The sequence below is a fragment of the Corylus avellana genome, chromosome 3, assembly GCF_965113065.1.
Source record: "Corylus avellana chromosome 3, dhCorAvel1.hap1.2, whole genome shotgun sequence".
Lineage (NCBI taxonomy): Eukaryota > Viridiplantae > Streptophyta > Magnoliopsida > Fagales > Betulaceae > Corylus > Corylus avellana.
Genome location: NC_142492.1, coordinates 13,821,537 through 13,841,689, shown reverse-complemented (window position 1 = coordinate 13,841,689; position 20,153 = coordinate 13,821,537). Strand labels below are relative to the sequence as shown.

The 20,153-nt window shown below is 38.0% G+C and overlaps 2 protein-coding genes across 3 annotated transcripts; one reads left to right on the top strand and one right to left on the bottom strand.

Moving 5' to 3' along the window:
• Nucleotides 1–1,269: 1,269 nt before the first annotated feature.
• Nucleotides 1,270–11,829, top strand: LOC132176145 (mitochondrial adenine nucleotide transporter ADNT1). The gene is made up of 8 exons (XM_059588274.2): nucleotides 1,270–1,595; nucleotides 9,286–9,334; nucleotides 9,546–9,709; nucleotides 9,823–9,860; nucleotides 10,106–10,218; nucleotides 10,311–10,424; nucleotides 10,768–11,112; nucleotides 11,406–11,829. The coding sequence occupies exons 1-8, from the start codon at nucleotides 1,429–1,431 to the stop codon at nucleotides 11,487–11,489; spliced, it is 1,074 nt and encodes a 357-aa protein (XP_059444257.2). The 5' UTR covers nucleotides 1,270–1,428; the 3' UTR covers nucleotides 11,490–11,829.
• Nucleotides 11,830–13,259: 1,430 nt separating this feature from the next.
• On the bottom strand, nucleotides 13,260–19,552 carry LOC132174967 (uncharacterized). 2 transcript variants are annotated; one of them, XM_059586746.2, is made up of 5 exons: nucleotides 19,433–19,552; nucleotides 18,747–18,810; nucleotides 17,111–17,285; nucleotides 13,521–16,903; nucleotides 13,260–13,375 (listed from the first exon to the last, which is right to left on the bottom strand). In XM_059586746.2, the coding sequence occupies exons 3-4, from the start codon at nucleotides 17,202–17,204 to the stop codon at nucleotides 13,521–13,523; spliced, it is 3,477 nt and encodes a 1,158-aa protein (XP_059442729.1). In that variant the 5' UTR covers nucleotides 17,205–17,285; nucleotides 18,747–18,810; nucleotides 19,433–19,552; the 3' UTR covers nucleotides 13,260–13,375. The 2 variants fall into 2 exon arrangements, with proteins under 2 accessions (XP_059442729.1, XP_059442728.1); XM_059586745.2 differs by having other exon boundaries at nucleotides 13,260–16,903; nucleotides 19,433–19,551.
• Nucleotides 19,553–20,153: the final 601 nt, after the last annotated feature.

The window sequence follows — 20,153 nt, the reverse complement described above, 5'->3', positions numbered from 1 at the left end:
TTTATGCAGTTTCATATAAGAAACAATCTAAATTCGCATAATTTAATAATCTACAATTTCTTTACAGGAGATCTCCGGAATATAAATCAATGATGCCCAACACACGAGTTTGCCCGAGAAAAAAATGAAACTGAGTGATTTTATTATCAATAAATTTATAAATTTAATAATATATACATATATGATGTTCTGTAATTTAAAAGTTATTAAATACAACAAAATAAAATTTTAGTAATTTATATTATACTTTCACCAAACTCGCAGCTATGCGAGATTTAATAAATACTTACGCAACCGTATATACAATCGATAAAGTGTCACGATTTTCCATAAAATTATCTTTAAAAATCTATATAGATTCTATTCTTTACGTCCTACATACTTCAATAAAATCCTAAAATTTTTTAAAAAAAAAAGAAAAAAAAAAGTATATTTTCATGTTTGAAAATAGATGTTTGGTAGAATATTTTAAGTATTTAAAAAAATTACAATTAAATAAATAAAGTTATGGGACTCAATTCGTATATCATGTTATTAGGGTATTTGAATTTTGACATCTAAGAGAGAGGTTACGTAACTTATCTACTCTAATAAATTTCAATAGTTCATTTTTTTGGATCATTTCCAATTCAAATAAATGGGAGAGTAAAACTAAAATATCGGGCGATTATTATCAGTCCGGTTAGTTGCTAATTGCCCTAATCATCCTAACAGCTAACCTCGTAACCGCTTTTGAAGGCGGTTAAAAAAACCACTAACCTCATATATATATATATAAAATGACGTGGTTTTAGTTTTTTTTTTTCTAATTTTTTTTTCTCTTTTTTCCTTATTAAATAACCGCTAATAAAGAATTGGCTAAATGCCTGTTAATCGCCTAAGCGGATAACAGAGGCAGTTAACTAATTGTACTAACTACCTAGGCGATTGCCGTTAACGGTTTTATCGTAACCACATTTTCACCAATGTGAGGAGAGTATCATATTGTTTATAATTGAGGGACAATTTTATTAAAAAATAAATAAATAAATAACAAAAATACTTCTCAACTCTAAAGACCAAGAAGTGTTATAATTGCGACACGTCATATTCCCAAATGGGTGAAAAAATGTAGGGAGACGTATAAGTTGGTCAAGATTTATAATTAGGTAAATGAATGGTGAGGAAAAGCTCAATCCACTTCATTGAATATAAATATTCATTTTTCATTTTTTTTTTATTTTGCCCTTCACATTTTCTTTTTCTGTTTTTTTTTTTTTCTTTTTTGGGTCTTTCTAAAACCGAACCAAACGTACACGCGGTCATCTCTAGCAAAGCGTGCTCGTACGGACATGCGAACTCGCTCTCACTGCTAAACGACGTCGCTAAGTGGCCGGAGAACCGGTCGAGCGGGGCGTTTTGACCGCGAAACCCTAGGGTTTTTTAGCGATGGCGTCGGAAGATGTTGTGGGGAAAACGACGAGCGAGTCCGCGGTGTCGACGATCGTGAACCTCGCGGAGGAGGCGAAGCTCGCGAGGGAAGGGGTGAAGGCGCCGGGCCACGCCGTCCTAAGCATCTGCAAGTCGCTCGTCGCCGGAGGAGTCGCTGGCGGAGTGTGAGTTCTCTGATTTTGGCTCTGTTTGGTTTCCGTGATTTTGCTGGATCCTCTTTTTTTGGGAGAAAAAGTTTTGATTTTGTCTGGACCATTCCTCTTTGTTGTTTGATTTTGCTCGTGTTTTTTTTTTTTTATTTTTTTTTTTTTATCTTATTTTCGTTAATTTTAGTAATTTCTCCTTTAATTATTGGAATTTTCAAATTTTCATTTCTAAGCTTTTGGTTTTTGCGATTTCATTTAGTTTTTATACACGCGCACACACAAACACACATACATATTTACATGTAAATGTATGTGTGAATGAACTGTAAGAATATATTTTATGAATTTGTCGTATACATATAGTGGTTGAGGTGATTATTCAAATACTGTGATGATTTTTTTTTTTTTTCTTTCTTTTTGGGTATTATTTGCCTCTTGAGCGTCATGGCAGATACCTAAGTTTACTATGTAAGAAATGAAAAATTTGGTCTCTATTTTTCATTTCAATTTGGTTCAATTAACAATTTTGGTTATTTTTGAGATTGCCCTTCTTAGAGTTGCATGAATCATTGGAGAACTAAGTTTACCCTCTGAGTCTTGTAAATTCGGCGTGTATTTCTTGTTTCATTTGGTTGAATTACCGAATTTGGATGGTTTTAGGAATTGTCACTTCAGAGATGCATGAATTATTTTTCTCTATTTGGTTCTTGGTGTTCATCGGAAGTGTCTCTTGAGGAAATTGGTTATATCCTTGGGTCAGATTGTTGGGGAGGTTTAGATGGGTGTGAGATCAGATACTCATTGACAGTGCTTTGAAACAAATTCGAGTAGGGCATTCTGTTATTGGTACCACTTTATTGTTTTTGGTCATCTTAGGGGCGGGGGTTATTTAATATCATTTAGATTTTCTTATCCTGGCTGTTAAGGGACTGGATTCAAGGCAAATTAGGATGTTATGCATCTTTACTGTTACATGGCTCCATGAATGGTACCAAATTTATGATATTTTTACCTCCTTTTTTCTCTCTCTCTTTTTTTTTTTTTTTTTTTTTAATTTTTAATTTTTTTTTTAATTTTTTTAATTTTTAATTTTTTAATTTTTTAATTTTTTCAGTTTTTGGTTTTGTTAAGTTACTCACCCAGTAGGTTTTGAGTTCATGACTTCACCCTTCACTCCGACTACTGGGAGTATGGCCGTCTTAGTGATTAACATGTGATATTGGCATGTTTTACAGACCAGAGGTATTGAGCCTGAAGGTTTTTTAAGCATTTTGTTTGAAAAAAGTTGTCTAGATCAATATGCCTTAAGTGTATTGATTCTTTCCTATATAAATCATGATTTTGCTATGTATCCGAATGCTGTCTTTAGTTGAGGTGCTTGAACCGGAAGAAAAAAAATATATTGACCTGCCTCATTACTACGCCTAACTTTTATTTTTTATAAGTAAAATCGAGTTCATTAAAAAGCACTACGGGCGCAACCCAAGTACACTAAGTTTACAAGAGAAAACGCCCAGAGCACATAAATCTACAAAGTTAGAGACATTGAGAAAGACGTTAGTAGAAATCCACTCAAAGAGGGATTTAAGAAAACATAGATGTAGATCTGATTTGTCTTCTCGCAATCATCGAAACTTCGAGCATTCCTTTCTCTCCAAAGGCACATAAAACATGTAGGGATTACATTCTAACAGTTTTCATATTGTTTCGATTGACTCTTCCTTTCCAACAAGTTAGAACCATACATCTAGGTATAACCCATTGTACTCCAAACATCTAAAAAACTATATTCCACAAATCTCTCTCAACATAACAATGAAAACGGAGATGATAAGAAGTTTTCCCACTCTTTTTACACATACATCACCAATCCATTACTATGATGCGACACTTGTGAAGGTTATTCAGAATGAGAATTCTCCCTAAAGATGTTGTCCAAGTGAAGAAAGCTAACCTCAAAGGCGCCTTAGTCTTCCAAATGCTCTTTCAAGGGAAGGGAGTCAAACATTGGGAAGGAGAGCTTTGTAAAAAGTTTGGACCTCAAAAATCTTCTTTTCAAAGAAAGCCAACTGTGGGTCGAATGGAACAACTAGCGATTGAGGAGCCACCGGAGAATAGCCGGAGTAGGACGCCTGCTATGGGACAAGAAGACAATGAAGGTCCGATGAACGCAGCAATTTTGGTAGGCGGATTAGAGGGGGCTTTGGCAACAAAGTTGGGTGGGTTCGGCACAGAAATGGGTGAAACAGAGGCAGAAGAAGTTGCACAGGCTGGAGAGGTGGCTTTGCCAGGCCGCCAATAGTGGAGATGACCAGCCGTGATGCGGTATACACAGAATGTGCCGGAGAGGAGGTTGTGACCGTGGAGAAATCAACTGAGCAACTCGTGGGTGATATAGATGCAGCCGATAAACAAAATGGGTCACTGAACAAGGACGGGGAGGCAGGTACGAGTGTGGCAGGTGTGGCAAAGGAGACCCATGGGTTTGGCGACATTGGGGATTCGGATACAGTGCTCTACAGACTTGAAAATGAGAAAGATGAAGCAGCGGGAGAGAATAGGGAGGAAGAGGAGAGTATAGGAGATGGAGATGGGGAATTTGCACTGATAGAGAGGGTCGGGACAGTAGATGAGATTTTGGGTTTGGGGGGGGGGGACAGAGATGTTGCATATTCAACCATTGGCCATAATGGGAGAAGTTGGAGGAGCTCAACCAGTGTCTCCAGATTGGGTGCTAGAGAGGGTATTAGAATACTGTCATGCATTGGGCCTAGCATGTGATGGGCATGAGGAGGAGTTGTTGGCTCTGTTTACTGCCATCGAGGCCTGTAGACCTTACAGGGGAGTGGGTAATGGTCAATAGGCGAGTGACAAATCGGGGAATCGAGGAAATCGCAACTAAAGCGGTTGGAATGCATGGTGAACTATGATGTGAAGGGATCATCTAAATCGACTGGAAAGGGGAGGGCTGGTAAATATTGTTAATGAAGCCAAAACTAGTTTTGTGGAATGTGAGAGGTATGAATGAGCCTGAGAAAAGAATGAAGATTAGGAGGAGGTTATGAGAGTGGAAGGCTGATATTGTGTGTTTGCAGGAGACAAAAATGGAAGTCATTAATATAGAGGTGATTCAGAGTGTGTGAGGGTGTACTTATGTTGATTGGCTGTACTTGGGATCTACTGGTGCGTCCGGGGGTATTTTATTAATGTGGGATAGGCGAGTGGTGGAGAAGATTGAGGAATGTGTAGGGCGATTCGTAGTAGCTTGTGTATTTAAAAGTGTTACAGAAAATTTCAAATGGGCTTTTGCTGGTGTTTATGGGCCAAATGATGATGGCGTTAGAAGCAATTTATGGGATGAACTGGGTGGATTAATGAATCTGTGGGAAAGGCCTTGGTGTATGGGAGAGGATTTTAATGTAGTTCGAAATCCAGGAGAATGATTACGTGTATCTAGACCCACGCAAGCAATGATCGATTTTTCCAGATTTTATTTTTGAGCAGGGGCTTATCGATATTCCCATGGTAGGGGGGAGGGTCACATGGTCTAATCGGCGTGTGGGGTCCAGACTTGATAGATTCTTGATATCTACATAATGGGAGGAATATTTTCCAGATGTATGTCAGAAAAGGCTTCCTAGGGTACTATCAGACCATTTTTCGTTGGTATTAGAGTGTGGAACGGGAAGAAGGGGTCGAAAACCTTTTAGGTTTGAGAATATGTGGTTACAAGAGGAGGGTTTCATGGAGCAGGTAAAGCGGTGGTGGGACTCTTATTACTTTGAAGGTAATCCGAGTTATGTGTTGGCTCGAAAGTTGAAAGCTCTGAAAGGTGATCTCAAAAAATGGAATGTGGAGGTGTGTGGAGACATAAGGATACGGAAAAAGGAGATGGAGGAGGGATTGAGTGAGCTGGATCGCATTAAAGAAAGTAGAGCTTTAACGAAGGAGGAGATAATTAAGTGAGAAGAGTGTTCTAACAACCTAGAGAAGACTCTTTATCAAGAAGTGAGTTGGAGGTAGAAATCTAGGGCATTGTGGTTGAAAGAGAGAGATCGGAATATGAAGTTCTTCCATAGGTTGGCCAATTCGCATAGGCAAAATAACACGGTTGCTGCCATGATGGTGGGTGGGAGCAGGACAGAGGATCCAGCAATTATACAGGATCATATTGTGCATTTTCATAAAACACTGTATTCTGAACAGTATTAGGGGAGACCAACCAGGCTTTTAGCTCTATTGATGGTAAATCAGGATTTTAGTTCCATTGATGAAGGGGAGAGAATTTGGATGGAGCGAGAATTTGAGGAAGACGAAGTATGGGAGGTGGTGAGGAAGTTGAAGGGCGACAAAGCACCCGGCCCTGATGGATTTACTATGGCTTTCTTTCAGAAATGTTAGGGGGTGGTAAAGGAGGACATGATGGCGGTGTTCAAGGAATTTCATGAGAGTGAAAAAATTGAGAAGAGCATTAACGCTACATTTGTGGCGCTTATTCCAAAAAAGTTGGAGTGGTGGAGATCAAGTATTTTCGCCCTATTAGTCTTGTAAGTGGGGTGTATAAAATAATTTCGAAGGTACTGGTTAGTCGGTTGAACTCAGTGTTGGGGAAGCTTGTGTCACATACACAAAATGCGTTTATTCTAGGTAGGCAAATACTAGACTCTATTTTAATGGCGAATGAATGTGTGGATAGCCAAATTCGATCTGGGGAATCAGGTCTTATTTGCAAGCTGAATTTGGAGAAGGCTTCTGATCATGTCAACTGGGACGTTATACTATATATGTTAGAGAGGTGTGGTTTTGGGGAAAGATGGCGAGGTTGGATTCATCATTGTGTCTCTATAGTATGTTTCTCCGTCCTCATCAATGGAACGTCTGCAGGCTTTTTCAATAGCTCTCGAGGAGTGAGACAAGGGGACCCTTTGTCCCCTCTATTATTTGTGTTGGTGATAGAGGCGTTTAGCAGGATGATGAATGCAACGGTGAAGAGAGATCTTATGTCTGGATTTTCGGTGGGTTTGTGACATTCTGAGGTAATGATAATGTCACACTTATTATTCATAGATGACACACTTATCTTTTGCGAGCCAAAGGTGGAATAGCTTTGTCATTTGAGATGTTTGCTGCTATGTTTTGAAGCGGTTTCGGGGTTGAAAATAAATTTGTCAAAGTCTGTTATTGTCCCTATAGGTGATGTGGGAGATGTGGAAGGTTTGTCGAGAATACTTGGGTGTGGGTGGAGTCAGTGCCATTTACATACTTGGGATTACCTTTGGGTGCTCATTATAGGGATCCATCTATATGGAACAATGTCATTAAGAAGATGGAGACTAAGTTGGTAGGGTGGAAGTGGATGTATTTATCCAAGGGTGGTAGGCTGACGATGATTAAAAGCAGTCTCTCTAACATACCCACGCACTCTTTATCTCTGTTTCAGATTCCAATGAGAGTGGCAAAGTGTATAGAAAAAATACAAAGGGACTTTTTGTAGGGAGGTAGAGGGGACGAATTCAAGTTTCATTTGGTAAACTAGTCAAAGGTTTGCTTGCCGATGCAGGTGGGGAGATTAAGGGTAAGGAATTTGATTAAGTTCAATCAAGCTTTGTTAGGTAAATGATTGTGGAGGTTTGCCAATGAGGAAGATAATTAGTGGAGGTTAAATATGATACGATGAGGGGTGGTTGGTGCTCCAAGGAAGTAGGAGGATCCTATGGGGTGGGAGTGCGGAAATGTATTCGAAGGGGGTGTGATAATTTTAAGCAGCATGAAGTAGGAGACGGTTCTAGAGTGTTGTTTTGGCAGGATGTGTGGTGTGGGGAGTCACCATTGAAGATTCTGTTTCCAGCCTTGTTCAATATAGCATGCGCAAAGGAGGCATGGGTGGAGGAGAATATGGATATAGCTAATGGTGCTATTCATTGGATTGTAATGTTTATTCAACCTGTTCATGATTGGGAAATGGAAGAGGTTTCGAGATTTTCCGAGGTACTGTATTCCCAACAGATTAGGCATGGTGGGGTAGATAAAATTTGTTGGATTCCCTCAAAGAGAGAATTTTGAGGTGAAGTCATACTATTAGGTAAGGGTAAATTTGACACCGGTTGTTGGTCCTTGGAAGAGTATTTGGAAGAGTAAAGCTCCTCTGAGAATGGCTTTTTTTGTGTGGACGGCGGTGTTAGGGAAAGTATTAACTTTGGACAATTTACATAAGAACATTATAGTGACAGAGTGGTGTTGTATGTGCAAGCATAGTGGTGAATCAATTGATCATTTATTATTGCATTGTGAGGTTGTTATGGAGGTATGGAACATGGTTTTTCAGTTGTTTGGTGTTACGTGGGTGATGCCGGGTGGGATGAAGGAATGTTTGGGAAGTTGGAGAGGACAAAGGGGTAATCGTACAGTTTTGCAAATTTGGAGAATGGCTCATTTGTGTGTAATGTGATGCTTATGGAGAGAAAGGAATGCATGGAGTTTTGAGGACCGTGAACTTGGACTCGTAGAGTTGAAGAAAAGGGTTCTCCAAACACTATTCTCATGGAGAGTAATGTGGCATTCATCGCAAGCTTCAACGCTGGCGGATTTTTTAGACTTATGTGCTTTATTTTCAGCTTAAAAGCTATTGTATACATGGGCTCTATTGTATACTTCCTGTGTACATAGGTTGCGCTCCTTTGCGTTTTTATATAAATTAATATTACCTATCAAAAAAGGAGGCTTGGTCCTACAAATGCTCTTCCAAGGGAAGGGAGTCAAACATTGGGAAAGAGAGCTTTGTAAAAAGTTTTGACCTCAAAAGATCGTCTTTCCGAAGGAATCCAACATAACTTATCTTTGCTGCCCCAACCCATCCTGGTGGAATACAAAACATTGAAGAAAGAAGATGCGGAATACACTTCCCAATCATGCACTAATCTAATAAAATTTATGTCCCAATGCACCACATCATTGTGAGCAAATATATGGTCAGCCACCAGAGTGTCCTTATCCCTTGTAAGGCAAAATAACTACGAAAACGTTTCCTTGAAAGAGCGATCCCAACACCAAACGTCATGCCAAAACCTGGTTTGAGAGCTATCGCTCACATCCATACTAACAAAACTAGAGAAGGCATCCCAACCCCCTCCTAATATGTTTTCATAAACTCACCCTATAAGGCCCCATGACAACATTAGTGCACCAACCACCCATCAAACTACCGTATTTTTAATCCACTACCTATCGCCAAAAAGCCTCTCTCCAAAGCGTATCTCTATAACCACCCAAAAGAATCCGAGTGAAAGTAAGCAAACTTTTAATCCCCAAACTTCCTAGGAGTACAAATCTTCTTCCAATTAACAAGATGGAATTTAGACCCATTATCCAAACCATCCCACAAAAAAATCCCTCTTTCAATTTTCTAACCAATTGGCAACACTAACAGAGATAGGGAAGAGAGAAAAGAATTAGGTAGAAAGGCTGGAAAGCGCTCTTAATCAACGTGAAATGACCACCCTTAGATAACCAGAGCCTTTCCCACCCATCTAATCTTCTTTCCATTTTCTCAGTAATTCTATCCCAGTTGGATTTAATATATACATACCTAACTATAGTTATTGGGTAGGGTTAGCAACAAAATTTTCTGTCTTGGTACTTGCATTGTGGTAGGCTTTTTTTACTTTGTAGTTTAATACGCTTAACATGTCTCATGTACTTTCTGCTGCAGCTCACGTACTGCTGTTGCTCCGCTAGAAAGATTAAAAATTTTACTCCAGGTAGTTTCGTCTTCATCATCTGGAATGCTTTTGTCTTTCCCTCTCCCTTTAGGAAGCAGATATAATTTCATGATTATTTATATTACTTTGAGAGAGAGAAATATGTTCATGATTCTCATGATGACATTGGGGAGAATATTTTACTTTTGGATGTACTATATATTGTTGTCACTATAGTTGAATGAATAGTTTTTGCTTTTGGATTATGCAGGTTCAAAACCCTCATAGTATCAAATACAATGGAACGATTCAAGGCTTGAAATATATATGGAAAACTGAGGGTTTCAGAGGATTGTTTAAAGGCAATGGAACTAACTGTGCTCGTATCATCCCAAACTCGGCAGTCAAGTTCTTCAGCTATGAGCAAGCATCTTTGTACGTTTCTGCACTTTAAACCCCCCCACTTTGATATGTCTTTGATTCCCATTAATGTTTATTTCTCTACCCTAATAATTAATTTCTTCCATTTTCTCACCTGTTGTAAACAGGGGTATTTTATTTCTTTATCGACAACAAACTGGAAATGGTACGACCATCCATTTCTTTTTGTTTTGTTATAATTTGAGCCAGAATTTTTAAAATGATACTTTTCTTTTCTTCTGGTATATTTTGCCTAGTGGCATTGTGAATTCCTGCTGTTGTCGCATTTAATCTCTCTTTGCCCCTCTCTCTATTTTTGGGGTTGCCCAGGGGGAAGGGGGTTTGTATATAGAGAGATGATAATGATGATCATGGATGATTAAAGTTACTTTTCTTCATGATGTCATGCAGAAGAGGCTCAGCTTAGTCCACTTTTACGACTCGGAGCTGGTGCATGTGCTGGAATTATTGCCATGTCAGCAACTTACCCAATGGATATGGTACGAGGTCGGCTGACTGTCCAGGTATTCTTTGGAGTTGTGTCCAGGTGCGAGGGCCAGATTTTCATGTATTCACTTTAATAGCCTAACTTTGTTTCTTTGCTGTATTTTTACAGACAGAAAAATCTCCTCGCCAGTATAGGGGAATCTTCCATGCCCTTTCTACAGTCCTCCGGGAAGAAGGCCCTCGGGCTCTGTACAGAGGCTGGCTACCTTCTGTTATAGGAGTCGTAAGTAAATACTTGATTTATGAAGCTCCTTTGCTGCTACCTATTGAATTTGTTCATCAAAGATTCACTGCATATTTGCATAGTAGAGTCTTGCACTTGAATGCATGTAGCTTTTTTTGCTTTGGTGATAAATTTCTGTTTCTGGTCTTACTCTAAAAATAAAGCCCATTTCAGATGGGACATAAACTTAGGGTGTACCTAATAGAATTATGCCGTGCATTTACATTTTTTTCGTATTCACAGAAGGTTTAGAATTCTCGTTTCTGTATGAAGAGGCATATATATATATATATAGTAAAAATTTTATTTGAAAGAAAGGAAATAATTACTATGGTCTGTGCAGATTCCATACGTGGGTCTCAACTTTTCTGTGTATGAATCTTTGAAAGACTGGTTGATTAAAACTAAACCTTATGGACTGGTTGAGGACGCTGAGCTGAGTTTGACAACAAAATTGGCATGTGGTGCTGCTGCTGGAACTGTTGGCCAGACAGTTGCTTACCCTCTCGATGTCATTCGACGAAGAATGCAGATGGTGGGTTGGAAAGATGCTGCAACAGTCGTGGCTGGTGAGGGGAGGAGCAAGGCAGCCCTTGAATATACTGGTATGGTTGATGCATTCAGGAAAACAGTTCGGCACGAGGGATTTCGAGCATTGTACAAGGGTTTGGTCCCCAATTCGGTGAAGGTAGTGTAATTTATTATTCCATGTTCATTTGACTATCTATCACTAGCTTCAGTATTTCCTTTTTTCATAGCAAACATCTTTTTGTACATGTCTTTGATGGAGAGTTGCACAATCTATTTTCTGGATTAAATCCTTTTAATTGGTTAATCGAGTGAATGGTGGCTTATCTTTAGCTTCATTTTCTCGTTTTCAAATGAATTTGAAGATCCATATGAGATATCAATTTACGTCTGGGCTATTAATGGAAATATTTGGTATATATTACATTTTAATGGCACTGCTTTTCTCTTTAGGTGGTCCCATCCATAGCAATTTCCTTCGTGACATACGAGATGGTCAAGGACATTCTTGGAGTTGAGATGAGGATATCTGACTGAAGCAAGAGGAACTTCAAGCTATTTGTTCAACCTTTGTGCAAATTTTGCGAGCAAACGAGATGATTGCTAGGAGAAGGTATATTGTAAGAAATTATGTTCTTTCCCGTTAGGAGGAATCTTAGAAACCAACTTTTAGCTGCTTGTTGATATTCCTTCCAATCTAGACCCATTTGTCTCTATCCAAAGCCCCACCTTAGTTTTTTGTAGCATTCATATTCTTATGCTATGGCAATAAGTATAATGCACTAGATGCATTCAGATGTCTTCCCGGAGAAGTTTTAAGTAATTTATTACCCAGTTGTATCTGTGTTGACTGTATTATAAAATAGTTTCTTTTTTAGGGGTTTTGCTTTCTGTTCCTTCCCTTTCCTATATTTGGAATTATAATTTGCTAGCACTTTATGTTTTTGTATGTGCTTCCAGTTGGCTATGTGAATTCTGGGATTCTGTGTAATATGATGGATGTGTTGTAACTACTGTTTGGGAGTGCCAAATTAATGTCACACATTAAGTAAAACTTTGGAACTTCATGTTGAAAATTCAATCATCATTGACCTAGTTGACCATTACAACATAAGTTCCACTTTATTTTCTTCAATATGTTATCTACAGTTGGGGATGCTCATTGGGTCGACCCAAACTGACTGGTCCGATGATTTCGACCGAACTAATGGGGTTCGATTGGGCTTTTGTCTCCCCCCATCGGTCGGTTATATTTTATATTTTATGTAAATTTTTAAAATATTTTTACCCTAACCTAATCAATAGATCCCCCTCTTACCATTTCTTTTGACCTAACCCCTCCGTCTCCTCGCCACCTATCCTTTGCACTAACTCTAAGTTTGTCGGCCATTACTTCTCTCTCTCTCTCTCTTTCTTAATTTCTGTGATCGCTGAACAGTTAGGCCACAGAGGGTTTTGGGTGTCTTTTGAGTTGACTCGACAGTGTGAGGGTGAGATCTGTCTGAGAAGGAGAGTTGCATTTCTCTGTCGATGATGGCAATGTATTGTCATTCAAATCCCACAAGTTCATACACGAACCCTTAGTTGAGTTTCTTCTCCATTTTATCATAATTTTTTTTTTTTTTTTTTTTTCAGTTCAATGTTTCTTTGTCAGCAGGCCTATGTCTGCTCGCTGAGAAAACAAAGAAAACAAGAAGAAAATGGGTTTTCAGTTTTTTCTGAACATGATTAGTCTTTATTAAATCAGTGGAACATCACCATTTATCAAATCATGATTGAGGCGGAGTCAATTACCTCGATTTTAATCTTAGCTTTGAAGATTGAGAGGATTGAGATTGCAAGAGGATTGTGATAGAGTTAAAAGCTATTATGTTCAAATCTCTTTATGTTTGGAGGATTGCTTACAACAATTCTTACTTTTTCTAATTTCATGGAATTTTTGAATTTGTGCACTTATTCTTCTTACTTTTCTCTTATATACTTGTCATAGCGCCTTTTTATAAAATTAAATTATTTATTAAAAAAAAAAAAAAAAATTGGCCCAAATGATTTAGGCTTAAGCCCAATAGCGTCCAGTTAGTTGGTGAACAAATTGTCTACCGACCTGAAGAGAGTTGGTTCAGCTTAGTAGCCGACCCGCTTGCTCGGTCGATATTAAAACTATCTGGAGTGTCATCAGTTTGCGTTGCTTTAATGCTATTTGAAGTTCAGACTAGTGAGCAATTGTGTAGGAAGAAGTTGTGAGGAAGAAAATTATATATATATATATATATATATTTGGAGAAAAAGAATCTGAAGACGCTAGCAATGGCATGGAGTAACGAGCAAGGAAAGATAAGCTGGCACCCAAATTTTGTATAATGTGCTGATCAATGATATTCAAGCATCACCTAAAATGTGCATATCAACATAGTGGCCTCCCCCTCCGGCCAACCAAAAAAGAAAAAGAAAAAAATAAAAAAAAGGATGACAAGAAAATGAAAAAGAATCAATAAAAGCGATCACGATGAATCGTGAGAAACCAAAATGGACATACACAGCAATATAGAAGAATGATTAGGCACTTACTTAGCTTGCCCTCTGTCTGCCTCCTCTAACACTCCCCTTTGAGACCATTTCGATGAGATAATCGTAGCGGCTGCGGTGATAATCAATCCACAAACACAGCTGCCTTATGACTTCCCTCTTCTCCTCCCCAAGACCCAATATAAAATCCTCCTTTTCTTTCATCATCTTTTCCAACTCTCCCACTGTCTTCTCAAGTTGCTCTACCGCTCTACTCAGAATAACCTTCTCTGCTTCTTCCTTCCTTGCCTTCGCCTCCACCTTCTCAACCCACTCTCTTAATGCTAATTCCTTCTCTTTCTTGTCTTGCAGCTTCTCCGCCAGATGATTTACCTCCTTACTTAGCTCTTTTTTCTCCTTGTTCGTCTCTGCGACCCAGTTCTTCGCGGCGTGAAGCTCAGCCGACACACCCAACATGCAGTTCTCGTAATTTCTACAGTCTTGTTCAAATTTCTGGATCACTTCTGCCAGTCCTGTCAATGTTCTGTTCACGCTCTCCGAGATATCTCTTATCATCCTTTGATGAGCTTCATTGTTACTAGCAATTATCCCGGACAATGTAGCGATTCTGTCTTCAAGGGCTCTGCGTTCTTGCTGGAATCTCAACTCTCTACTCCTGAATTTTTCTTCCTTCTCGGTTAGTAATTGATCAGTGACCCGGAGCTTCTGGTTTGACAGGCGGAGCTGAACTTCAATTGTGCTGACATTCTCGACCAGCATGCTGTGTTCATCTCCTTTTGCTTCTAGATCTCTTCTTAGGTCTTCAGCCAGTTCTTTCAATTCAGCTACCACCTGATCTTTGGATTCAATGTTGTTACGGAATTCCTCTGCTGTTTCTTCAATCTTCTTCTCCGCAACCTCGAGACTTAACTTGCATTCCTGCAGCTGACCTTCGAGCTGTTTATATTCCTCATTTAGCTGCATGTTTGCATCTTCCTGCTCTTTCAGAATGCTCTCATATTCAGTAATCTTGCTTGTCAACTCAACTTTTTGATTCTCCATTTGTGTCAGCCTTTCTGAAAGTTCCTGTTTCTCTCTCTCAAACTGCAACTCCAGCTCATTTTTCTGGGTCTGCAAGGAATCCAACTCTTGTTCTAGACTGTTAATCTTTGCCTCTAAGGCCATTATTTGGGCAGAAGCTTCACTCTCTCCACTTTTAAGTTTCTCATGGATGGCAGAGAACTCAAACCCTCTATCTGTTAATGTTTTCTCCAGTTCAACAACTTTATCCTGCAGCCCCGCCTTCTCCTCTGTTAACTGACCATTCTCGAGAACTTTATCGCCAATCCGCTCTTCAAGTTCACTTTTCTGGTTGTGGACAGAATCCAAGTCTGCTAGCAGATTGTTGATCTGTGCTGTGAAGTCTGCGACTCTAGACAATGACTCACTCTCATTATCATCGAGTTTCTTCATGAGAACAGAATTTGCTTGTTCTCCCTCCTTTAAAATATTTTGAAGTTCTGAAATTCTAGCTTGCAATTCTATATTCTCCTCTCTCAGTTGTTTTGCTTCAGTTTCTTTACGCTCTATCTGCACACCCATGTCTCTTTTCAGATTACGCAACAAGTCCAGCTCCACTTCCAGGCCTTTAAAATTTTTGATAAGTACTTCCATGTGTGCAACCTGTCCCTCCAATTCCTTCATTTGAGCTGATAATCCATTATCATCCACCCCATGCCTCTCAGCAAGAGCCGATAATTCATCACTTTTACGCACAATCTGTTCTTCCATTTCACCTTTTTGAGTGCATAAAGAACCCAAGTCCTCTAGCAGATTGTTGATCTGTGCTGTGAAGTCTGCGACTCTAGACAATGATTCACTCTCTTTATCATTAAGTTTCTTCATGAGAACAGAATTTGCTTGTTCCCTCTCCTTCAAAATATTTTGAAGTTCTGAAATTTGAGCTTGCATTTCTATATTCTCCTCTCTCAGTTGTTTTGCTTCAGTTGCTTTGTTCTCTATCTGCACATCCGCATCTCTTTTCTGATTTTGCACCGAGTCCAGCTCCACTTCCAGGCCTGCAACTTGTAGGGCTAATTCCTTAATTTGAGCCGATAGTTCGTTCTCATTCACCCCATGCCTGTCAGCAAGAGTTGAAAATTCCCTTTCCCTCTCAATTATATTCTCCTTTAACTGGCTTGATTCAGCCTTAAGTTCCTGTATCACGCTATGTGCCTGCTGAACCTCATTTGAAATCTCCGAGACTTTCAAGGTTAGAGATTTATTCTCTTCCTCGGTGGCTTTCAGAGTGTGGCTTAAATCCAAAAGTTTCTCTTCAGCAAATTGGAGTTGCTGCTGTATAGAACAAAATTCTTTTTCTCTAATATCAATCTGCCTTTCCATATCTATTTTCTGCGTTCGCAACAACTCCAACTCCAGTTCCAGCTCTCCTACTTGTGCCCGTAATCCATTTATTTGAGCAGATGATTCATTGTCATGCACCTCAAGTGTATCCTTGAGATTTGAAAGTTCTCTTTCCCTCTCAACCAATTTCTCCTTGAACTGACTCGAATCAGCCATGAGTTCCTGTATTGTGTTATGTGCCCGCTGAATATCATTTGAGACTTCTGAAATTTGAAAGCTTAAAGATTTATTCTCATCCTTGGAATCTTTCAGATTTTGGCTTAAATCTGACACTTGCTGCTCTGCAGATTCCAGCTGCTGCTTCATATTGGAAACTTCACCTCTAACCGCTTCTAGTTCTTTCTCTAGGTTTACTTTTTCATCTTTCAGCTGATCAACAAGAGTCCTCAAGCCTTCTGTAATTTTTTCTCCCTCTTCAATCCTTCTGATAGCAGTTTCTTTCTCTGTGATCAAATTATCTTTCTCTCCAGTCAGTTCTGCTTCTATGTTACCAGCAGTCTCCAGTTTCTTACTCAGTTCACTATTCTCGGCCGTAAGTTTCAATTTTTCAATGTTTAACCTTTCACCTTCAGTCTTCATATCTGCGATGGCTTTGTCTGCTTCTTGTATCTTGCTCAAAGCTGCAACATATTCCAAATTTAAAGCTTCCTTCTCTTCACTGGTAGCTGTCAATTTCCTCTTCAGGTCCACAACTTCTAGATGTGCTGTTTCGAGTTCTTGCTTAATGCCATCACTGATTTTCTGAAATTCACTTTCCAATTGTCCATTTTTACTGTCTCTTTCCTTCGACAAATGCTCTGAATCCGAGTCTGAGCTAGATGAAGAACTGTCATTTCCATGTTTGCCATGAGCTTTTTTCCTCAGCTCTCCCGTTAGATGATCATATCGTGCATAAAGTGATTGGTACTGTTTGTGGAAATCCTTAATTAGTTTAGTAAGTGGTTCTTTTTTGGAATTTTCTCTTTCTTCCTGATCTTCATCCTTGATAAGCTTCAAGATCTCTTCCACTTTGTCATCAATTTCTGCAAAATCAGGAAACTTCTTAATGTTCTATTCGAACACCAAATAATGTTATAAGGAAAAGACCAGCAGTTTAAGATGGCAAAACATGTAAATCATATAACTCAAAATTGATATTAAGCTAACTTTTACAACAAATTTCATTGTTTCCAAAATACCCTTCACCACCTCTAATCTACGAATTGATATTATCTTGATATAGAAAATACCTATTTTAGCTCCTTTCAGCTGTTCATTGTTCTCTGAATCAATGTGACTCCCAAATAAGGACTTTATAGAATCCCTCAAGCGACGCTTTGTCATCTCTTCTTCTGAATTGAAATTCCTTTAGCAAGCACACATCAGGAAAAGGTAGTCTCCATCTTGATTTCAGAAACTCAAAATCTGAGAAAATGGAAAAATAAATAAATAAATAACATTGTAAAGCATAATGCTTTCAAAATTTTAATATATCCTAGCTGCTAACTTAGAATTAAAAATTTGAACATGCATAAAGAGTCATGAGTAAGATGGAGGACAGCTTATGAGTAAGATGCATAAATCGATTCCAGGAGAAGCCTTTTATATGATATCCTATTCAAATAAGATCTAATTATCATACTCTTACGAGCAGAAGAAACTGGGTAGCAAGATGTTTTTTTGGGCAGCATAAGATTACATAAAAAGGTTCAATAGTGTATATAAAGATTTGATCCTAGAGGAAGCGTTTTATATGATATCCTATTTAATTTTTAAAACAATAATATCTAATACTGTTACCATACCCTGGTATAAAACTCATTGGGGAACTTATTCCTACAACTGCACAAACCCTCAGGCCACAAAAAATTCATTTATTCAATTGTAAGTTGTCCATAGAGGCTCCTCACTATGGTACAAGCAAATCATTAATTGATAGCATGGCTCCCCATCATTAGAATTTTTTCATTATTTTTATTTTTTATTATCTGAATTGATAATTGATAGCATGGCTCCACATTATTCCCATATCTGGCTTTCTCTAGGGGTGTGGCCCCAAGGAGGTTGTTTGCACCCAAGAGGATTCAAACATTAAATTTGATGATTATGCCACCAAAGTCCAAGGCCTTCATCACTTGAGCCAACCACTAAAAATTAATGTTCAATGAATACATTAGTTTTTTTCATGAATCTAGTAACCTACTACGTAGATGGGAACCATAGCCGTTAAGCTAGACATAGCCTTTTGTAGCATCACACCCATTTATATTGCATCAAGCACCAGCTCAACCTGAAGTAGCACTGTGATTTCCGAATCAAAACCAAGCAAATATAAACACCATCTTCAATTTACAACACTACCCCCTTCCTAATCCATCCAAAACCAAACATGCATCCCACCAATAGGTTCTCTCTTCTTCTTCTTTTTTTTTTTTCCTAAAGAATATAATCATAATTATTACTAGTTAAATAAAATAATATACCATTCCAAAACTGCTTAAACAGGGCACGTAACTAAAGTACTAGCGCCATTTTACTAATCTGGCGCCACCTCAGTATATTCCAGGGGAATCGAATCCCTCAGAAGCCAAATTTGGATTCAGAAAAGACAGCTATTCTTTCAGAAAAAGTGAGCTGTGCTTTTTGTTAGCTCTCTCCTACTCACATATAAGCAGATAATTATCACTAACCTAAAACCAAAAAAACTATTTAAAAAAAAAACAAAAACAAAAACAAAAAATAAAAACAAAAAACAAAAAACAAAAATAGTTTCTTTCGTAACGAAGAACAGCAACAGTTTCCAATTTCAGCCACGCGGTAACAACAGTAAAACCATAGAGCAGTTCAATCTCAACAAATAGTCAAAACGGCAAGAAAATTACTCACCTGCCACAATTTTCTTTCACTTTCCCTTCGCCCTTCCTCTGCCAACTCCAAATTTTCACCCAAGCTGCAAAGATTAAGTAAATAATTAATATTGAATAAAAAAATAAATCATAAGAAAACCATGTAAGATTCAGCAAAATTACAAACTATAAAGAACCTAATAAAATTTTGAGTTTAACTTCGAAAATTGCTTTGAATTTCAGATTTATAGCACAAGAAATAAATATAAAATTCAAAGAATCTGAAAAAAATAGAGGAAAAGATTCAGGACTAGGACCAGAACTTAGACAAACCATGATCTCAACACAGTTCTGTAATAATAAAAGTCTTAAAATCCGGATTCGATGTGCGATTATTTCAACGACACGAACTTGAAAACCGAGCCAAATGAAAAGACGAACCAAACATTCAAGAAAAACGCAAGGCAGTGTAAATTCAAGCATGAAAAATAAAAATTCACCGTTCATGAACTTGATCTAAGCAAATTTGAAAACCAGACAAAGCAAAAGGAAAATTTGAACAAATAAGAAATCCACAAAATCCACTAGAAATGAAGTCCAAAGGCTCCAGTTCTTGACTTCTTGTTGTTCTTCGCCGAGAGTTCAAGCCGTAGATCGAAATTTCACTCGAAAATATTTGAATTAAGAACAAAACAAAGGTGATTAAATTAAAGAACTTAAGATTACCTGAAAGTCAGAGAGAATCCTCAAGCCGAAGATCAACGTCAGAGAAAACCAACAAAGAAGAACGAAGCTCTCCAATTACAGAGAGAGAGAGAGAGAGAGAGAGAGGGAGATTAATGGAAATGGATATTAATAATATAAATAAAGAAAAAAAAGTGAGTTGTAAAAAGTTGTTTTGTTTGGATTTGAGCGCACAAAGAGACCGCCACAGCATTTGTGAGCTTCAAATTTCAGGAGCTGGAATCTTTTGGAGCTTCTTTTGTGTATTTGCCCTTTGATTTTGAATTTTATTACGATTGCGCCATTTATTTTTCATATCCTGGTCCCCTTCCTACTGTCAAGTGAACAGCCCCAGATTTAGGCCTCTTTATTACAAAATAAAAGGCACACTTTTTCAAAGATATTTAAAGAGAAATATTACTGTTTTTGGTGTTTTCTCCTTAGATATTATTTTTTAAATGTATTATTGTTTTTATATTTTTAGAAAACAATATTCACGTAAAATGAAAAAACACCGGAAAGATCGGTAACATTTTTCTTTTTTAAATTATAGAACACTTTTCTAAACTGAATTCATCTAAAAATGCATTTTTCACATTTATATCATGTTTTTTTAAAAAAACTAAAATCAAAAGTTACATTTAACTTGTTAGAGCAAATTATTCTATTGGTTGAAATTATCACTACATTTTTAATAAATTTATTTCCAAATTTTAAACCATTG